The sequence below is a fragment of the Sceloporus undulatus genome, chromosome 4 (assembly GCF_019175285.1).
Source record: "Sceloporus undulatus isolate JIND9_A2432 ecotype Alabama chromosome 4, SceUnd_v1.1, whole genome shotgun sequence".
Taxonomy (NCBI): Eukaryota; Metazoa; Chordata; class Lepidosauria; order Squamata; family Phrynosomatidae; genus Sceloporus; species Sceloporus undulatus.
The window spans coordinates 76,439,045-76,460,612 of record NC_056525.1 but is presented as its reverse complement, the minus strand read 5'-3'; the positions used below and the strand labels follow the sequence as shown (position 1 = coordinate 76,460,612).

General features: G+C 38.7%; 1 protein-coding gene across 1 annotated transcript; it reads right to left on the bottom strand.

Annotated features, from left to right (window-relative positions):
* Positions 1-22: 22 nt before the first annotated feature.
* RAD54L (RAD54 like) lies at positions 23-19,923 on the bottom strand. The gene is made up of 18 exons (XM_042463403.1): positions 19,661-19,923; positions 17,665-17,751; positions 15,836-15,955; positions 15,067-15,127; positions 13,603-13,738; positions 12,939-13,008; positions 11,343-11,631; positions 10,575-10,699; positions 9,482-9,632; positions 8,453-8,579; positions 7,690-7,764; positions 6,829-6,959; positions 5,755-5,865; positions 4,997-5,120; positions 4,543-4,621; positions 3,041-3,220; positions 2,138-2,301; positions 23-1,200 (listed from the first exon to the last, which is right to left on the bottom strand). The coding sequence occupies exons 1-18, from the start codon at positions 19,661-19,663 to the stop codon at positions 999-1,001; spliced, it is 2,235 nt and encodes a 744-aa protein (XP_042319337.1). The 5' UTR covers positions 19,664-19,923; the 3' UTR covers positions 23-998.
* Positions 19,924-21,568: the final 1,645 nt, after the last annotated feature.

Below are 21,568 nucleotides of genomic sequence, written 5' to 3'. Positions count from 1 at the left end.
GCCAACTGAAGAAAACCATGCATGATTTTGATATAGGAAAGGTTTAATTTTACAGACCTAGCAACATAATCCAAAGGACAAATTGGAACATCAAAAGTGAACACATATACTGTGATTCTTTCTTCAGTCACTGTAGTCTTCCTGTATACATCATGTGTCAAACATAATTCAGCTTCCTACATTAAGAATGAAGCCTCCCTACTTTTGGGGGGAAAAGCTCATCCCAATTTCTTCTTCCCATCAATTTACGTTTTATTATATTCAGTCTTGTTTTTAAATAAGTACTTTATCTTGTTCCTTATCGCAGACATGCTATGTTCAGCACAATAATTTTTCAGTTTTAGCTGTGACTTTATTGTAGAAGACAAAAAGTTTGTAACAGTAATTTTGGTATGAGGCAATCAAATTTGATTTTTATCTTAAAACTGTGCTATAATTTATTAAAATTATTTGATGCTTTAATCTGCTCTAGCAAAATAAGTTAAGAGGTAAATGGTTACCAGAATGATTAGACAGGCATCTTTTCAGGCTTCCTCTGTGAAAGTGGCAGTCAAGACGAATGATTGGGGGGGGGGGGGTGCAAATACTTAGTACTGTGCATCATCTTGCTTGAGTGGGATGTAAGTACAAGGATGTAACTTTATAACAGGGGCTTCTGGCATTGGTCAGACACCAGACATCATTAACATGTTTAGTCTGTTCTTTGCTGGAAATGCTCAGTAGCTGGATGCTAAAAGTGAAAGATTACTTTAAACAATTGGTACTTGTAGAAGCCTGCTTCACCAACAATCTATCCAGTGACCAAGTGATGTTTGTTCAGGGAAGTCTTTTCTAAAAGCAGTCTGTAATAGATCATACAGAAAAGAAAGTCTTTTTGATGCTTTCTTGGGGAGAGGATGTTTCCCCTAATGACTCTGATGAAGATAACCAATGTAGTAGTATCAAATAACTGCTTTCTTAAAAGAAGTAACTTAAGCTCCAGAAGATGAAACTAATGGTCATGGAATTCCCCGCTGCTCTTCATGGGAATGATGATGGAATGTGAAGGTGACAGCAGCATCCCAAGCAGCTTTGAGGACAGTGTCCTGGAGGCCACGTTTATCAGCACAGTGATTCCACTGGGATAGATCAGAAGTGCAGTCAGACCCTTCTGGAGGTGGCCTGACTTGATGGCCATTCACACAGCGACGACACTTGATCCTGCAAAAAAAGAACATATTATATTTACGAGGGTCAGAAGCATTGCATAACTTGACTCCAAGCTATCAAATCTGAGCTTTGGAGTTTTAAAACTTACTGTAACTAGAAGCAAAGTAGAATAGATGCACATTCTACTTTGTAATGTGAAATGGACAGTGGGAATGCATTCATCATCAGTAGAAAAAGACTAGGCAAAATTTGAGACTGTTCCAGAAAGTGGGCATTCTTTCTAGTTTACAAAGCAGCAGCATAGTGTAACAATTTTTAAACCTCTGTTTTAAACACAAAGCAGCCTCTCTATCTCTCCTTTTAAAAGGTTTAAGTGTATGCTAGAATCCTCAATCTATACAGGTGGCTGGGAAACCACACTGGGTAACATTCATAAATTGGACTTAATATTCAAAATAAAGACTACTAAAGAGGCAACACACAGACCCAGTCAATCTGATCTCTATCCTGCAAGATTCAAATCACATTGTTCACAAGAGTGAGCCTATGCACACTGTAGGCTCCTATACATGTTACCTCCAATGCACTGAGTGCCTGGGTTTGCAGGAAGACATGAACCCAATGTACAGGTTGGATCTCAGGCTCTGGAGCTAAATCCAGCTTTCCCAGGGTTCTCCCCTCAACTGGTAATTTCCTACCTATTGTACACACTTTTCTCCACTGTAAAAAGGCTGAAAAGCCTCTTCCAAGTCTTAGTTACTGACAGCAATACCTTGAAGCTAAGATAGGGTATTTTTAGTCTTAAATTCTGGTACCATCCAATACTGAAATGAGGCCCCAAAGAAAATGAATTCTGCCCTTGGATGAAAGATGTTGCCTGCACGTGGTACCTACATATACATACATACAAAGACACGCATTCTTCACCCACATCCCCAAACTCCTGCATAATAAAGCAGACAGTCCATTTAACCTTTGCAAGACTTACTTGTCATGGGTGTCACTTGTGGTGGTCTCACTGAGTGTGAAAAGCTCCTTCAGTTCCCCAAGAGAAAAGTGTCTTTCTACATCTTGCTCCTCATCAACTACACAGCTGCTGAGAGCCTTCTTGTGTGTCTGACGCTGGAAGATTTTTTCTTCAATAGTCCCTGTCTACAAGGATATAAAATTAAGAATGATAGGGTGCTTTTGTAAGAGCAACTGAACATGCTCCTTGCCCTAATGTAGAAGAACCGGGGCAGGTGCATGTGGGGGAGGGTGTTCAGCTGATATCTTTCTTAGAGAAAAGAAAGTCACAGCATTAACTACTAAGCATAGGGGAAGGGATTCTTGAAACATTCTCATCTGCCTCCTGCCTTTAAATACAAGAGTAATGTAAAGATTGAAGAACACTTACACAGCTTATCTGACAAACTGTCCTTGGGCATGTCCAACATGCTTTAGGCAGCTGTATGCCTTTTATGATACAAACAGATCTTAGAAAAGCTACTTTTTTGGATTACATTTCCTAGAATTTCCCAGTGAGCAGGGGAGGTACAATCTAAACAAAGTTACTTTGCCAAGCTCTGATCATAACACAATAGTAAATAATCATACTCCATTGCTGTAAATGAACAGTCTTAATGGTTTTGCATGTTGTGATGTTGTTGTGTCTTGATACTACAAACTCCCTACACAATGAGAATCAAACCTGGGAGCTAGCAAAACAGCTATCCTGATTGAGATGACTTCTATTGCTGCCTCACCCCTACAGTCAAAATAATAACTTAGGCTGAAGTAACCCTTACACAAGCAGAAGTTACCAGCAAAATTCCAATCTTAGGCTTTACCATCTATATTCTGAGATACAATCAGTAGCAATCAGGATTATGGTGCTCAACTCCGGTCTTACCGAGAGCAGACGATATATATAGCAAGTCTTCTTTTGGCCATCTCTCCATACACGGGCCATGGCTTGTTCATCATTGGCTGGATTCCAGTCTGGATCAAACATCACAAGTCTGTTTGCTCCAATCAGATTTAAGCCACAGCCACCAGCTTTGCTGCTCAGCATAAAAATGAACTCGGGGCTCTATAAGAACAAAACTCAAATTAAGCGCCAGTCACAAGTGGTATGGTGAACTCCAAAAACAAGCCTCACTGCACTGCTTTTAAAGTTCCACAACAAAGTTATAAGTTGATGTTCTACACCTTCCTCTCATTCTCAAGATAATAGGCTTTCCCAGTTTTCTAGTGGAGATTATTACAGTGACCACACATATACAACCAAAGAAGAGTCATCTATGTGAATGCAACCGTGAAAGCACATACCATATATACTTGATTATAAGTTAACCTCATGTATAAATCAAGGGCAGGTCTGGGGGCTAAAAATTATGGATTTTTATATGATCCATGGATAAGTTGAAGGTAAAACTTAGAGGCATGTAGCAAAGGCTCTTAAGGATGAAGCAAAGGAAAACAATGCCAAAAGACTTACAAAAATCCAGCAGGTATAATTACTTGTGCAAACCCTAAAGGCTGGATGGATGAGAAAACAGAGAAAGATCAGTGCTTCCAGGGCAGACTGCAGCTTGACTTTCACCAGGGGATGACTCCTTTTAAAATAAGAGTTAAAGAACAGTACCTACATTGACCCATAGATAAATCGACTCAAGGTTTGGGGTCAATTTTTTTGACTAAAATCTCTAGACTTATACATGAGTATATACAGTAAGCACTTTGCTTGTAAAGATGCTGAACAAGAATAGAAAGTATGTACAGCATCCCTACTATATTCCCATTGCCTTTTCTTCGTCCTGTCATAAATAAATGGGATAGCTTTGAATTCCGGTGGATCTTGAGGATAAACTTTGCAACTGCATAGACATTTGTGTCTATAGGTACATGTGTATTGTAAAGAAGTAGAAAGTGTAACCAGCTATAGGAAATTCCAACTAAATGTTGGGGTCATCTTTTTTTCTGTCAGAGCTCTTTGACAGTGGAATAGATTACCTTGGAGGGTGGTGGATTCTCCATCTTTAAAGATTTTTAAACAGAGGTTGGTTGGACAATTGTGTATGTCTGCATGGGAAGGAGTTGAACTAGGTGGCCCTTGTGATCTCTTCCTGCTCTAAAATTATATGAATCTACATGGCTCTGTCAACTGAAGTAACAAATCCTTTTGTGTACTGGCTATGAATATTAATTTGAAAGATATACTGACAATATCCTCCACATCTGTTTCAAAAACAGATTAGATATGGCTGAAGAGAGACAGTGGCTAGTATTGGCCCAGCATTTACCACACAATGTCATCTCCTTGTTCAACTATGGCATAAATGACATAAGATTAAAGAGTCGTTTAACTACTATGGTCAAAGGGAAGAACTTAAACTTAGAAACTTTACTTACAGAAACACTGTTGAAATGCTCCACTATCTTTGCCCTCTTTTTAATTGACATGGTGCCATCCAGACGAGCATACAAGTACCTGACACAAAAAATATGGTGAATTAGGAGCACATGACAAATGTAAATTGTGTCTTGAGCATTTCATTTTACGTATTTTAATTGATATTTTGTATTTAATGTTTTTTTAATTTTTTACACTGTATTTACTATGTAACTCTTTAACATATTGTTAAATATAGGAGGAATAGCAACAATACTACCGCTATTTAAGATTTTAAAGCTTTATCAAACACAACACAACAAAAGTACATTGTTTCTATTTCTAAAAAAAAATTAAAAAAGGAGGGAGTTTCTCTTAGCTTTTGAAAGACCCAAAGAACATCACAAACAGCAGGTAGTTTCATAATTTCTAACCCATCCACCACCTGCAATCTTATTCAAATATACATTATACCTTCTGCTTCTGCAAAGTTTCTCAAAGAGGTCCAGTGTTTGGGTGTAATTAGACACCAAGACAACTTTATCATTACTAGTGCTCCTAGTAATTGCCAGAATATAGTCTAAAACCAGCATCTTCCCTGGAAGGAAAAGAAAAAGTATCAGTGTTCATGAATTATACAAATGTTCATAAATCAATCCTGAGTACAAATTCACATGCTAATCAGCATGTCTGAGTGTTAGACTATAACTCTGAGATCACAGTTCGATTCCCCACTTGGCCATGACAAACCAGAGTGACCTTGGGCAAGTCACTCTCTCTCAGCCTCAGAGTATGGCAATGGCAAAACCCTCTGAAGAAAACTTGCCAAGAAAACCCTCATGTTAGGGTTGCCATAAGTCAAAAATGACTTAGAGGCACACAACAACAGCAGCAGCAACAACATACAGTGTTCCCGCTCCATACGCAGGAGTACCATACGGGGCTTCCGGTTTACACGGAAGCCGCGCTGCAATCAAATGAATGGCCACACCACCAGAGGCACAAGCCCCATTCTACTGAATGGGGCTTGTGCTTATGTGGAATTTGCCTTACGCAAGGGGGGGGGGGTCCTGAAATGGATCTCCTGCATAAGGAGAGGCTCCACTGTATAGATCAATTAGTGGATCAAACATATGATAGTCTTTTGGCTGAAGAGCTGGGTATAAATACTATAAATAATAATAACAACAACAACAACAATAATAATAGATCAGTTTTGCAGCAACATTTACCAGAGAGCTGAGGTTCCAGAGATTTGGTGCTGTAGCCAGAAGGGAACAACTTCAGAGCACCCACAAACCCTTCTTCCTCCTCCACACACTTGTCATAGATCAGGGCAGGGTCTGGAAAATGGATCAAAAATCACTGGACAGCCCTGGAACTGCCCAACTCTCTAATTAATAAGGCGGACGGATGTACATTAACATGATCAAAACCATTCTTTTCAGAAACATATTTTACTGACAGTAATTCTTCTGGTCCTGATAGTCACACAATTTTACATTTTTAAAATGCTTTTCAGCGTCGTGAACAGCTTTGCAAAATAAGCCCATAATGATTTCCAGCAAGGCTGAGCAGGATGTTTCCTCATTCATTCACCCAAAATGCTTCCCAGTTCCATATTGACCCATATACCGATTGCATGTCTAGCCTTTCTAGCATCTCAAGATATTTCAGGTTCACCTCCTCATTTAAAGAGTAGCACATTCTTAAAAGACTGTTTTAAGAATGGAAAGGAAAAGAAGAACAGAGATTTTAAATCCACAGATATATTATGCAACAGATACATATTGGCATGCCAATGATGAAAGCAATCACAGAATACTCATAACACAAGCTAACTTTAATGATTCACAAAAAGACATTGAGGGTTTTCTAAAATTGACAGTAGACTGGCAAATATATGTCATTTATTGCTGTAATTAACTTTTCTCTTTTTATTCTACAATTTCAGTGTTATTGGCTTCTCTCACATATCCTCTGTCTGGGGCTGTAATAGTTTCTAACAGCTTTGAAAGAAACCTAGCCTGCTTTGAAAGAATAATTGATATAAGGCAGGGAATAAAATTTAAACATAAAAGTACATAATAATTTTGACAACCATCATGCATAGTCACAGCTTCAAAGTGTAGGTCCTTCCAAAGGTGTTGTAAGGACAACATCTTAATCAATCCTCTCTTTGAAGGTTCAGCTATTTAAAACCCTTCATAGGCAGACATTTAACTTGATGATAACTTTTTGCAATATATACTGGGTCCTGGGGACAGTACATCATTTAAACAAAATAAGCTGATAGAACTACTCACGATTACAGAGCTTCTTCAGAGATGTGATTGAGGAGAGAGAGGATACACTAATTTTTCCCTCTTTCAGATCTTCAGCTGGTTTTGCTTGCTTCAGGAACTGTTTGTACAGCTCAGATTGAAGAGGAGTCAGTCTAAAATCAGACAAGTCACAGGTTGTATTACAATCTCTGAACACCTGGCCATCTTAAAATCTACAGTCCTATCCATAACAGAATTGTATAGAACCAAAAGGAAAATATAACCCAAAAGCAGTATCTAGCTCATAATGGTTTAAGCTTTCCAATGCCTATAAGCAATTTCTGCTAACAAAATCTCATCACAAAGTCAGAAGTATGCTATCCATACAACAAGCTGATAGAATTTAGAAGACTTGGAAAGTACCCTAGCCTTAAATAAATATATCCCCCCAGCACATACTTTCTGGAAATGATTCTACTTTAAAGTCAAACACTAGTCTTGGAAATGAACTCATTAGTTTCTTTCTCAATGCCAAATACACAGTCTGAAATCTGCTGTAATGAGGTCACTTAGATGTCTTGGGGAAGAAAGTTAGACATGGTGGAAGGAACACTTCTCATTTTTTAAGTTTTGTTCTCAAGTTATCAGAATGCTATATTCCAAGCCTTAGTGCAGTCCTTCAGTATGCCCTGGAAAAATCCATCTCCCTAGAAATTCTTCAGTTCAACATATCAAGTGGTGATATTCTGACTAATCCAGTTTTAATATTTTGAATTGGATCTAGACTTTAGTCATGCTTAGAACAGATTCAATGAAATCAATGACTACATTAAGTCCTGTTTAATTTTCATCAGAATCATACAGTCTGCACTTCGTTTTCTGAATTGTCCTTTCATCTTGTACCTGCAGCACACCACTTGCTCTATTTTCACTGGTAGATATTTTGAGAGAATATCTGAAGTCCTCCTTATAAGACATCTAGGAAGAAACAAAGTACAGTTAATGTGCTATCATGATGTCCCTTGAGACCATGACCAGCCTTCTGCAGCATTCTTCCCAGATTATTATTATAATTTCATTTTCTTATATCCCACCTTTCTCCCAATACGGGGACTCAAATTCAAATTCAAATTTTATTGCTTTTGACCAATGGTCAAATATAGGGACTCAAGGCAGCGATAACAACAAAGACACCTTCCACATTACACATCTACAGTTCCATAAGCAGTACATATTAAAGGTGTTCTTAATACATTTAGGAAAAGCCACACAACGTAACAAACACTTTTCTAGAATAAGCTTTGCCAAAATGTTAGCATCCATTTTATCACCATCCAATCCTCTTTCACTGAAAATATCAAAGCATAAAAGGGGGCAATAAAGAAAGCAAACTACGAACAAGTAGTGACATTATTAATCAAGGAAAACAATGTGAATATAACCCAGAAAAATTGCTGAGTAGTGTCTTCAGTCAATTGAATGGGTGTAGTTTTTGAGCTTCTTTAATAGGGCAAAGTAAAAAATAACAATGAACAGAGGGCTTCAAAAGCCAAGTCATTCCATCTACACCACAGCATGACACGAGGTGCTGCAACAGAGGAAAATTATATGATATAATAATAATAATAATAATAATAATAATAATAGAAAATATTCTGAACTTCACCTGTTGACAATACTGATGAGTTCTTTAAGTCTCTCCTCCCCCTTGTGTCTTCCTGCTTCACTTGCATCAGCATCCCTGCCTTTTAGAATGGGAATTTCAAAGTGCTTTTTAAACTCCTGAGCTGTTCCTGTCCAAAAAAAGAAGAAAAAAAAGGCAGGCATGTAAAATATTTAGAAATAAGCTTCCACAGAACATCACTCCTGCCTCCAAGTCCCATGACCTTCTTACTGTGTCCTCTTTAGAGAATATTTATACAAAGCAGACAGGAACTGACAGAATCTCCATTGTTGAGGATAAATACACATTTAAAAACAGTGGGCCCTTGTCTTACACATGGAACCCTCCCCTCCCTCCCACATAAGGCAAAAAGCGCATATGCTCAAGCCCCATTGGATATAATGGGGCTTGTGCTCGCTGAACGGCTGTGTGCATGCACCATGGACATGCACACCATTCTCCCTTTTGCAGTGTGACTTCAGCGTAAGCTGAAAGCCGCCTATAATGAGCCCGCGTATGGCGCGGGCTCACTGTATTAATATTTTTAAAAATACAGTTATGTATAGATATATAGAGACATATATATATATAGACATAGGCACATATTGTAGAGATTGCTGACCAGCTGTACTGCAGTTTCTCATTAAAACGTTGTCAATGCACTGCTGGTTTTGGGTCAAAGATTCCAGCACAAAGGATCAGACTCTCAAAAGTAGAAGTAAGGAAATCTAGTCCCCTCCAGGTGTATTGGTGACAGCTCCCAGAATCCCAGCTACTAGCCATGGTGGCTATGGTTTAAAGGCATCACAGTCCATATCTGGAAGGGACACACATTGATTATCCCTGTTCTCCTTTGCTTGGACTCTGGTTAGCATGTCTTCAAAGTAGGCAACTATGTGTGTAGGGCAATTTAGTACACCCTTTGAAACCTATCATAGTGTTTTCCCAAGTCCCACTGGAATAATAGAAAACTTAGGAAGCCAACTTGCTGGCCTTCACTTTTGGTTATTACATTGTTAAAAGACTACCTACCTAGGATGCCTGAGTTGACAAAATGTACCAGGCTGAAGTATTCAAGAAGGTCGTTCTGAATTGGTGTTCCTGAGATGAGTACCCGACGTGGTGTTTTCAAGTTGTAGAGAGCCTGGTATGTCTGGTTGTCTGAGTTCTTGAGCCTGTGACCCTGAAAAATCAAATTACCGAAGAAAGAACTCAAACACTGCTTAACCAAAAGAAGAAAGAAAGCAATTTCTCCCCTCCCCTGAATAAGGTTAATATACCTGTCTTATAAGCTTGTAATAAAAGCTAAAACTTACTTAAATAGTTATACAATGTATCAGTGGCTAGATACTGAAAGCAACAAGTGCTTACAAGAAATGCATGAATAACCAAATGACGAATGAATGTGTGTGAAAAACTCATTCAACAAACTACTGACATTCTGCAGGGAATATTCAGTAAACCATATAGTTCTCCAGATGTTGTTGAACAGTAACACACAAAATTCCTCCCTAATGGCAATACTGGCTAGAGCTCATGGGAATTTCAGTCTATAACAAAGAGCTGCACTCCTTTTAAAACAAATCCACTAGAATATTGGTATCTTCCTTTATGTAATGCAGTACTGAAACAGTAAATGATTACAAGAATGTAAGATGAGATGTACTGTGCATAGTCTGAGGTATTCACAAGATATGTTTCTTTGGTCCTGTTTTTTTTTTTTAATTTTTGCAATTATATGACTTCTGCACCTTTATATGCAGCATCAAAGGCCCATTATTTATTATTTTTAAATTCAATTATATAGAAATATTACATAGATGCACACACACACACCTTAGATTACTGACCACCTTTACTGTTTTCTCACTAAAAGCTTGCCAATACGGTTATCGGGCCTGCAATGCCATCTCCAATACAACACATTCAATCCACTGGGTGCCACTAGTGCTCAACATGACTGGTAGGTATATAATGCCCCTTTCAAGCTGGTCTGCTGGAAAAGTATTGTACTGATTTAACAACAACAAAAATCATAAACATGTTATTCCTTCAGAAATATAAAAGTGGGGATTTAACGAGAATCTTTGTTCCCAGTCTGCTCTTTCAGCTGCCTCCCACATACCTCATCGCATATGACCAACCCGACACTCCCTTTCTGAAGAACTTCAGCATGAAGCCGGAATGTCTCATAGGAAATAATCAGGATGGGGGATGGTACTCTAAGACCTCTCTGATTCATAAATCCAGCTATTAGAAAAAAGTGAAAACAGGCAAAGAAAGAAACATGAATGAAATGTGTTCAGAAGCCATAAAGGAGACAAGTGAAAATATTAAGACTAGAAGTTTCACAGAACTGTACAACCAGCCAGAAAACACATCCAAAGGGATCCCAATCTATTATTTTCAGCTTTCCCATACAAAGGGCTCCATGTTCTGCTATGCAAAGAAGTATTCATGGCACAGATGGATACAGCCCAAGCTGCCCAGGTCCAACAAGCAACACTGCAATTTCTGATTACAGGACATATCTCCACTTCTCTCCTCACTGGAGTGAGACCTAGTGATATTTAGAGCAGAATGAAATCAGTGAGACTTAATTCAGTCATAACTAAACTAAGTGTCATTGATTTCAGTGGGTCTATTCTAAGCATGATTAAGTATAGACCTAAATCACAGTCCCTTGCTTTCTCTGCTGAATTTTCCCTCCATTCACCATCATTAAAATCATTAAAATTATTCAACCTGAATCACAATATTCTACTCAATGTAGCCCACTAAGAAAGCAATCTTATTAATTTAGTTTAAAACTAATTTGAAATTCACCTAATGTAGTGATCTTGCTTTTCAACAGAATATTATTCAAGCTGCATGTACAGTACTACCTTCATACCTAGCTTAGTGTCTATGTCCTCTTTAGAGCCTCCATCAATAGCCAATGGCTGGATCCTTCCTCCAAGCCATTTGCCCACCTCATTGTACCAGTTTTTCACCAGGCTGGAAGGTGAGACGACAATGGCCTTGTCAATTTCAGGTTTGCAGTCTGGACTTTGGCGCAAGAGTGTCCACATCAAAGTGATGCATTGCAGGGTCTTACCCAGACCCATCTCATCAGCCATGATGCAGCCATGACTTCCAGGGATCCGACGGCCTGTCACACACTCCCACAGGAATTTCACTCCCTGCATGCAAAGATTTGACTTTGATCAGAATAGATGTGCAGAATATATATTTTTTTAAAAAGTGATATTGTACTGTCTTGCTGAAACATAGAACCAAAGTATCTTGCCGTTTGCAGGCACATGCAACTGAAATTAACTTTTTATTCAGCAGATGTCACTAATAGAATTTTCAGAAGCACCCAAATGCTCTGGAAGTAGCATCTGTATAAACAGGAATGGGTATATTAAGTTAAGTTACCTATGCTTGATATAAGTGCGAGCCAGTGTGGTGTAGTGGTCTAAGTGTTGAACTATGACTCTGGAGATAAGGGTTCGAATTTCCATTAGGTCATGGAAAGTCATTGGGAGACCTTGGGCAAGTCACATTCTCTAAACCTTAGATGATGGCAATGGCAATCCCCCTCTCAAGAAGCTTGCCAAGAAAACCCATGATAGGTTCACGTTAGGATCGCCATAAGATGGAAATGACTTGAAGCACATAACAACATCAACTTGATATAGGTAATCATAGCACTAGATTACACTGCTCTACCAAAAGTGGAGAAGGAGTAGGCATGGGAAACCAGAAGGTACACTTGGGTGGAGGGGGGATTTTGCAGATGAAGGTTCCCATGAGAGCCAATAATGCCATTTACTACAGCTTGGTCATACTCTCTTGCAGGGATTAACAGTTTTAGCTAGCCTCAGTAACAAAAACAACAAAAATTAAAAAAATTGTGATCGGAATTATGGTGGCTCATCATATTATAGTAACAGCCCATTATACAGTGGGCCCTTCCCTTAAGAGGGGATCTGTTCCCCCCCTCCCCCCACATAACGGAAATTCCACAAATGCTCAAGCCCCATTAAAGTACTAGGGATTACATTTTTGCTCCAGTCAAGCAGCAGCTAAAAAGGAATCCATCTGGTGAAGCTGCTTACTTCATTCAGCCTACTTCTCCAATGCTTGGCCTCCAGAGGGGTCCATGGAGGGAAGCCTTGCCTGGTCGACTGCTCTGTCATGAGACAGATAATTGCCTGACCCAGTCTTCCCCTGCACCTTGCCTCCAAGGACAACTGCCCCCACTACCACCACCAAAGTCAGGCACTGCAGGTACAGGCTGCTCATAGCCAGCAACCTTCCTTTCTCAACAACAGTAACTTTGTCTTACATCCTTCATGTAAGTTCCCAATACAGTCAGTATCTGTAAGGTTACTACCCTATCTTCACCTGGTGAAAAAGGTAAGCATGATTCCTTTGGATAGGAAATTCATAGCAGCAGAAGCAGCAATAACAACTTCTGTATTTAGTTTCTTACAGCACTCACCTCTCTCTGATGGGGACGCAAAACACGGCTGAGAACAGGATCCACTACCACATGAACAGGAATTTTGTCCCTTCAGGAAGCAAACAGAGCATAAATCTGAGGAAGTGTGAATGTACAAATGACCACTCTGCTTCAAAAGAGAGGCTTTTGTTTCTTAGTTACTTTTCAATTCAGAATCACTGAACATTAGTCCATTTCCAAGCTGTAATAAATTCAAATGTGTTGGCTACAGCCTGAGGCAACTGCACAGAAACATATTACTCAATTCAGCAATTGAACAATGAACACTTTCTAGCTCTTGTTAGTCAAAGAAATACTGGTAATAAAGTATTAAGTGAGTACTACTACTGAAAGGGTACTGTCATTTCTTTGCCATTTCCATACAAGAAAACAAGGATTTTCTTATTCGGAAAAAGAAACTTAGGAGTGTCTCGTGAACATGGCCTATCTTTGAATATGCAACATGTGAGATGAGGAAGATGAGCAGGGCTGTGTAAGATATATGCTAGGTTTGCATGTTATTTGTGAGATCCAGACCTCAAGTCCAAAGTATAGTCAAGGCTCACATAAGAGGTAAATAATCGAAATGTTAAAAGAAATGAGAATCTAAAACATCTGAAAAGATATACTGACAGGAAGTGGAAGTTTAATGGAGATAACTCACTTGTCAATTTTCAGCTGATCGTGAGCACTCAAAGTTGGAGGTTCATACAGCACCAGAGCCCCTTCTTCAAAAGGATCATGGAGAGCATGCCTAACCCCTGCACGTTTAATACCCAGGGCCTTTAAGCCCAGAGATCCTAAAAGATAACACCGAAAAAAAAAATAGCCTTTTCCTTTCCAGCAAATGCAGAACTGTCAAATAGAGGTTGGTGAGACTAAACTGAAGTAATGTGAGATACAGGAGTGAAGATCAAATAGGTTAATATATCATATTAAGTCTAGTGCATCATTTCTTCCAAGATTTGCCACTTTCATAGGACTCTGCATTAAGGCAGAAAGTAGCATGAGACCAATAATTCTTCCTAAGATGGTGTATAAAAAGGAAACAGTTCTCTAGCTGAAAAAAACCAAGAAGGTAGCAGTAATAGTGTCAGCAGTAATGTCTAGGCATAGTTAACAGCCATGACAATTATTTTAAACAATTGATACTACAGTCGCAGCTGACTGAATATGTATTCCCTCTCTTCTCAAGAAACAAGTATTTTCCTGTACATTTTGGATTGTCTATAAGTAAATCTAAGAAGGCTGCAACCCAACTTCTCCAAAACTCATATTAGCATATTACCATGATTGCATATTAGCATAATAAATAATAATAATAATAATAAAATTTTTATTTTGTGTCTCTCCCCACGGATCGCGGCGGGATTACAGCCAGTATCAAATGGATGATACATCATAATTACAATCATTTAAAATCAGCTTCATAAAACAACATAAAACAAAACAACAACAAAAGCATGTACTACAGCTTTTGAAAGTGAGAGATGAGATCCCTCTAGATATTTATTTTATTTACAAATATTCATAAACTGCTTACATTCAATAAGTTCAAAGCACAGCATACAAATCTTGGTGTAATTCATAAAATAATTTATTATCTATATATCCATAGGAATAAAATGCATGGTAAACCTAATTACACTTGGAAAGCTTTCATAAATAGGGTGTCTTCAATTTTTTCCTAAGTTTCAAGTCACATACCAGGGAGAGGCTTACTCCACATAGTGGGAACTACCATAAGATCACAAGAACCAAAAGAGTTTGTAAGTGAAACTGAGAATTCAAACAGCAACTAATAACTATAATGTCGAAATGTCCCGCCCATAAACACCCCGACAGCCAAATGTAATACTAAAACAGGGTATTCACTAAGGCTATGCAGCTAACACAGCAGCCTTGTGCATGTTTATTTGGAAATAAACAATGTCGGGTAGCTTATTTCTAAGTCAGATGTACAAATGGCAACTAAATAACCAGTACAACCCACTACTCATTACTGAGTTTTTCGTACATGAAATTCTGTTCTGCTAAACAAAACTCCATTCTCAAATATCTAGTCTTAAAGACTACAAACAAACAAACAGTGAGGTTTTATGCTAGAAAAAGAAAACTCCAGATTCACCTGTATAATTTGGAATAGGAACTTTGAAAGGTTTTGACAAAATGCTGCGGATAAAAGCCTCCTGGGAATTAAAGAATAAAATATTCATTAGTTTGACATTAAAGGTATGATTTTATACTAATCAAATAAGCTTGAGAGACTGTTGTACCGTGGCAAGTGGAACTTACTTCCAAGTACATATATTTAGGGTCAAACAGATATGGCATATGTACTATATTTAGAAATGTGCATGGAGCTCTTCAGTATATAGTCTGTATGTTTGTACCTTATTCAGATACTGAAACACTAATTACCCAAAATCTTTCTTCATAATACACAGGTTATTCTGAGCCAGAAAGCCATAGGAGTCTATTAACAGTTTAGATTGCTTACCATCATGTTCTTTTGTATTCTGAAGAAAGTTAAATAAAGTATCACTTCCTTTACTATTTGACTGAGCAAAAAATGAATTGAAAATGGAATCACTTCTGATAAAAAAAATATCAGACTCCTTATGGATACCTGAGGACAGGAAAACCAGTTCCCTCATAGATTGTGTGAGAAACCCATACATTAGTGATCATCTGGTTTTCTGGACTTTGTGACTTTACAATATTACAATACCAGGAGACAACATACAGAAGTTGAAGTGAGCTGATTTATGGCCCAGGTATTTTCCTGTCAGAGGATCTATAAGAATTTCTGTTCCCCTCTCTGCTCCACAAACACTAAAACAAGAATAGATCAATTAGCCAAAGTCTTACAATGAAAATGTAAAGAAATCACTTGCATGTTTGCTGCCATCAAGGCAGTGAGGCCGATTGGTTAACTGAGCCAAGGGTTTCCGGAAAGGTGAGATATAACATTCCTTGTTATCAGCCTTGCTGCCATGTTTCTGCCTTTTTGGAATCTAGAAAAGATTATTATTATTATTATTATTATTATTATTATTATTATTATTATTAAACTTTATTTCTAAAGTGCTGTAATTATACACAGCGCTGTACAAAGTCAGTAAAATTAAGGAATATATCAAAGCCTGCCCGAGGCGTACACTCTAAAAGTAATAACAATTAGATAGAGGAATAGATAAAATTACAATATAGGAAAGAAAAAACAAATTAAAAAACATCAGACATAAAAGCAAATCACATCAAAAGATCAAACATATTGCTTGAGGATTTTGAGAACCAGAGTGGTCTGAACACATTACTGTCATACTGACTAAACATTCAGTTAGATCTCTGCATTTAAGCATTTGGTTACAATGTTCACTGTCAGTGCCACAATTTAGCAGGGCTTCAAAGACAATTGTTAAGCATGACAGAATCAAAATGCCAAGGATAACATTTAATCTGCTGCATTCCCTTAAAATCAGCCTTGAAACATTGCAGATAGGGAGAAGCTGAATATACAAAAGTAGAAAGAAAATAAAAATAAGAGGTGGCTGCAACTAGAGAATTAGTCATAAAGATAAAGTGGGGGTGGAGGAGAGATAGACTAGTTTTATACTGAAACAAACTAGCCCAACTAGCTCTTTGAAAATTGTTATTAGAAAATGGCTAAGGCTAACTCTGCCTTTCAGACACAGGCAGGAGCTTGCCAGCTGACATCTGTTTAGCCATAAGATTCGTGCATACTATTCTCCACTCTTTGAAATAAGAGGAATATGAATGAGATAATTTGTCAGCTTTCAATAGATGCCAGTGGAAATGTTTATTTATTACATGAAATAAAGAGAGAGCGTGAGAATACATAACCAAGGCTGGAGTCCCACGTACAATATATGCTAAATACATATGCACACATACATGTAAGCAAACCTCACACAACTCATGCAAACCTATTTTCAAATAAACATGCATGTGGTTTGGAATCTCTGTTTAAAGCTGTTAAAATAAGGTAATTAGACTAAGATTAAGTAGCACTCTCCCGCATTAAAGAAATTAACCTGCAGATCAGAAAAACCTGAATGGTATGGAAGGCTTAGAGGACCGATCAACCAGGAAGTTTAAAAAAAAACCCTGTATCATCTGTCCCAAATAAGAAACTCTCCTACTGATTCAAGTTAAGTCTATTGCTACCAAAAAATCCTAAACAACAGAATTATATTTTTAAAATCCCTTGGCATAATTAAACCTTGACTAGAAGCTTCCTTGTTCATAGGCCGGCCATCACACAATTTACATTTACTCATTTTATGAATAAATATAATACTATTTATTTTATAATATTTAGCATGTATTTTATGATAAATAATATACACTTAAGCCCAATTTAGGAAGAGGGCCAACAACTGTGGACCTACAGTTCTTTTTTCAAGTGCTGTAATCCCTTGCAACGTTCTGCGCTGCCTACATATGATGGGAGTTGCAATCCAGCAATATCTGGAAGGCCACCATCGCCAACCTCCCAGCTATAGTGTTAAGAGATCCCACTGAAAGGAGAGGCAATAACCTGAAGCCCACTCTGCTAGAACAAACCTAGTCTTGGTCTGGTCAGTGGTTGGTTAGGAGAGCACCTGAGAAACCTGTGAATGACATTTTAAATTTCATGAAGAAAGAAAAATCAGGATCTAAATATATTAGTAAGTAATTAGCAGGATGGCATAATGCTCACAGTTTCTGGTCGCCAGTCATCTTCCTCTTCAGAACTGTCTCCTCCAGGCTTTCTCTTGGCTAGCTGGCTAGGAGCCAGGCTTCTCCTCTGCAAAGCAAAAGAGAAAAGCAGTGGACAATGGCTACCCATTAAAATGTACATAAACATGATTACAGTGCGCCCGCGCCATACGTGGGCGTGCCATATGCGGACTTGAGCGTACGCGCTCAAGCCGCAGCGTGCACGGGGCGGAAGGGGCGGCGCGTCCCATTCAACTGAATGGGCGCACGCTCCCGTTGCGCCCCGTGCGTGCCCGCGCCGCCACGCACAAGCCCCATTGTTTCCAATGGGGCTCGAGCATAGGCAGAATTTGCCTTATGCAGCGGGATCCGGAACGGATCCCCCGCGTAAGGCGAGGACGCACTGTATTATTATTATTATTATTATTAAGCTGTTGCAAGCTGTTATTGTGGGCCTTCAAGTCACAGCAACTCTACAATGAACCTGAAAGCCAGCATAGTGCAATGGCTTGAGCACAGGATTCTGACTCTGGAGACCAGGGTTCGAAAATCTGGTTAACCATGGAAATCCACTGAATGACCTTGGGAAAGGCACTCTCTGTCAACCTCATAGGAACACAAAGGTAAACCCCCTCTGAACAAATCTTGCCAAGAAAGCCCCATGATAGCCTTAGGGTTGCCTTAAATCAGAAACTACTTGAAGGTTCACAAGTTCAACCTTTGAAAGCACACAGTAACAAAATGAGGCTATCAGAGTTTTCTTGGCAAGATTTGTTCAGAGGGGGGTTGCCATTGCCTTCCTCTTAGGCTGAGACTGTTATTTGCCCAAGGTCACTCAGTGGGTTTCCATGACCAAGAGAGGATTCAAACCCTGGTCTCCAGAGTTGTAGTCCAATGAGCAAATGTTCCAATGCTCAAACTATGCTGACTCTAAAAAGATGCTGGATGCATGTCAAGTGTCTCCAGAGAGACATCCATGGCAGAGTGTTGCGTAAGGTGGCCAGACAGGAAAAGAGGAAAATTTTAGCAGGAGTAACTTGAACAGCACACTACTCCTGCTGAAATCCCCCCAAACAACGGCCTAAATCCAATTATTAGCCAGAATCATAGTAGAGCCACAAGATCAATGAAACTTATATGGGAAGAACCTGTTAGAATATCAGTCAACCAGACTTGAATTGACTTCCCAAAGAGCCTTTATTGTAGCTGCTCTGAAACTGTGGAATAGTCTTCTGGAGGAGATCTGCCCTATTACCTCCTTGGAGGCATTCAAGAAGGCACTTAAGACGGATCTCTTCCAGTGAGCTTACCCGCCTGACCTTGTGTAGGAGATATCGCTCCACTTCTCTGACCATTGTATCATTTTATTCCTATTGCTAATTGGCAACGAGTTAGTCTTTAATGGAATTATTATCAACAATGTATTTTACTAACGTGTTTTATTGATATATTCTATTGATGTGTTTTGTGTATGTTTTATTGGTTTGTAATCCTGCCTTGATCCATCTGGAAGAGGCAGGAAAATATAAATAATAATAATTATTTTAATTTACCTGCTTTGCTTTATTGAGCCCCGTCTTGTATTGCTATGTATTATTTATATGTATTATGCTATTATTTCTTAGAATACATGGGCAGGTTTACTCTTATCTATTTTATTGGTTGTACATACGGCGCCGTGTAAATCTACAGCGCTATAGAAGTAAAGCATTATAATAATAATAATGATGATGATGATGATGATGATGATGCTGTATCTAACAAGAGCGTAAGTCAGCAGTGCTTCCTGCCAGCCCTCCAACCCTTGGCATCTAATGAGGTTTCAGGAAAGAAAGAAACAAGTGTAGGTAAACGGGGACATAGTGGTCTGAGTGCTGGGCTATCTGGGCCCCACAACAAACTCCAGCTCCCAGGATTCCATAGCATTTGAGCCAGACAAAGAGTTAAAGCGGTGCCAAACCGGGTTATCTCTCCAGTGTGGATGCAGCCTGACTTACCATTGCCTCCTCCCTGGGGAGTTGTGATGTCCCATCCGGGCAGAGAGGTCCAGGGACCAGGGTCCAAGAGAGGGAACAGAAAGGCAAGAGTCAAAAGGAGCCTAGGAAGCAGCAGCAGCAGCAGCAGCAGGAAGAAAGGCAGAGCCAGAGTAGGGCAGCCACCCGCGCAGGAAGCGGAAGGAAGGCGGCAGGGGCGCGAGCGAGATCCCCCTCTCGAGACCAGCGTTGCTTTCTTCTTCTTTCCCGCCCTGATTGCTTTCCAAACTCCAGACCACTTTCTTCGCCCAGACGCGCTCAATCGCGCGCCGAGCGAAGCGGCCTCCCCCCCATCGATCAGCTCCGCGCTCCTGGCTCCCCAGAGAATGAATGGACTGGCTTTGGCTGAAGCTGGGAGCCCGCGAGCACGGCGGCCAGGAGGGGGCGCCAGAGAGTCGCGAATCAACCATTTATATCATCATTGGTGTTCTTGTTATTATTCTTATTATTGCTAATATTATCAGTATCCTTATCATTGGTATTATTATTGCTATCACAGCATTAACATTATCATCATTATTACCATCATCATTATTATTATTATCATTATCATTGGTATTATTATTATCATCAATGTCATCACTATTATTATTGGTATTATCGTCATCATTGCTATTGTTACTGCTGTTAAAGTATTATCATTATCATCACCATCATTTATCATCATCATTATTATTATTCCTATTATTGGTATTGTTATCATCAATATCATCACTATTATTATTTGTATTATTATTATTATTGTTATTATTATCATTAGTTTTGTTATTATTATTGCTATTATTATCATGATCATTATCATCATTGTTATTATTATTATTGGTATTTTTTTGTTTTTTTTTATTTATATACCGCTACTCCAAAGATCATAGCGGTGAACAGCAAGTAAGCTAATTAGCAAGTAAGCTAATTTGCCCCCAACAGTCTGGGTACTCATTTTAGCGACCTCGGAAGGATGCAAGCCTGAGTCGAGCTTGGGCCCTTTTGCTGGTCTTGAACTCACAACCTTGTGGTTTTGAGTGAATGGCTGCAGTACAGGCATTTAACCACTGCGCCACATATCATCACTATATTATTATTATATTATTATTATTATTATCATCATCAGTATTATTATTATTTCTATCATTATCACCATCATTTTTATTTGTATTATTATTATCATCATCATCATTATCATTGGTATTATTATCATAATCATGATCTTTTGTATTATCATCATCATTATCAATTTGATTATTGTTGCTACTATCATCATCATTATCATTGCTATTATTATTATTGAGATTATTCTTATTATTGCTATTATCATTATTATCATTATCATCATCATCATTGGCATTATTATTATTATTATTATTATTACTATTACTATTATTATTATCATCATCTCATTACTATTAGCAATAATAGCAATAGCAATAGCACTTTACATTTCTATACTGCTTCATAATGAACTAAGTGCATGTTATCATTGCTATTATCACCACCACCATCATCATCATCATCTTGTGAAGAATTTGCATGGCATTTTGCAGATAAAGTTGCTCAGATCTGCTCTGACTTGGATGCTAGAGTTAACACCTTACCAGTCGATGTAACCTTGATTCCTGTTGGTCCAGTGTTAATGGATACTTTTCAACTTGTGCAGCCTGATGATGATGTGGACAGGATCCTTGGAAAGGTGAGAGCCACCACATGTGTCTTGGACCCTTGTCCTTCTTGGCTTATTAAACAGGCCAGAGGGGGACTGGCTGAATGGGTAAAGGAGGTAATCAATGCCTCCCTACAACAAGGCAGAGTTCCATCTTGCCTAAAGGAGGCTGTTGTGAGGCCTCTGTTAAAAAAGCTATCCCTGGATCCTGCAATAAT

Bases quoted from the DNA above. Each gene is read 5' to 3' on its own strand.
- RAD54L (XM_042463403.1), bottom strand. The intron at 10,700-11,342 runs GTATGAAGGTAG...TTTTTCTAATAG, and splicing joins GGACATAGACACTAAGCTAG to CTGGATTTATGAATCAGAGA. The intron at 5,121-5,754 runs GTAAATGTTGCT...TTTTCCTTCCAG, and splicing joins TCTGGAACCTCAGCTCTCTG to GGAAGATGCTGGTTTTAGAC.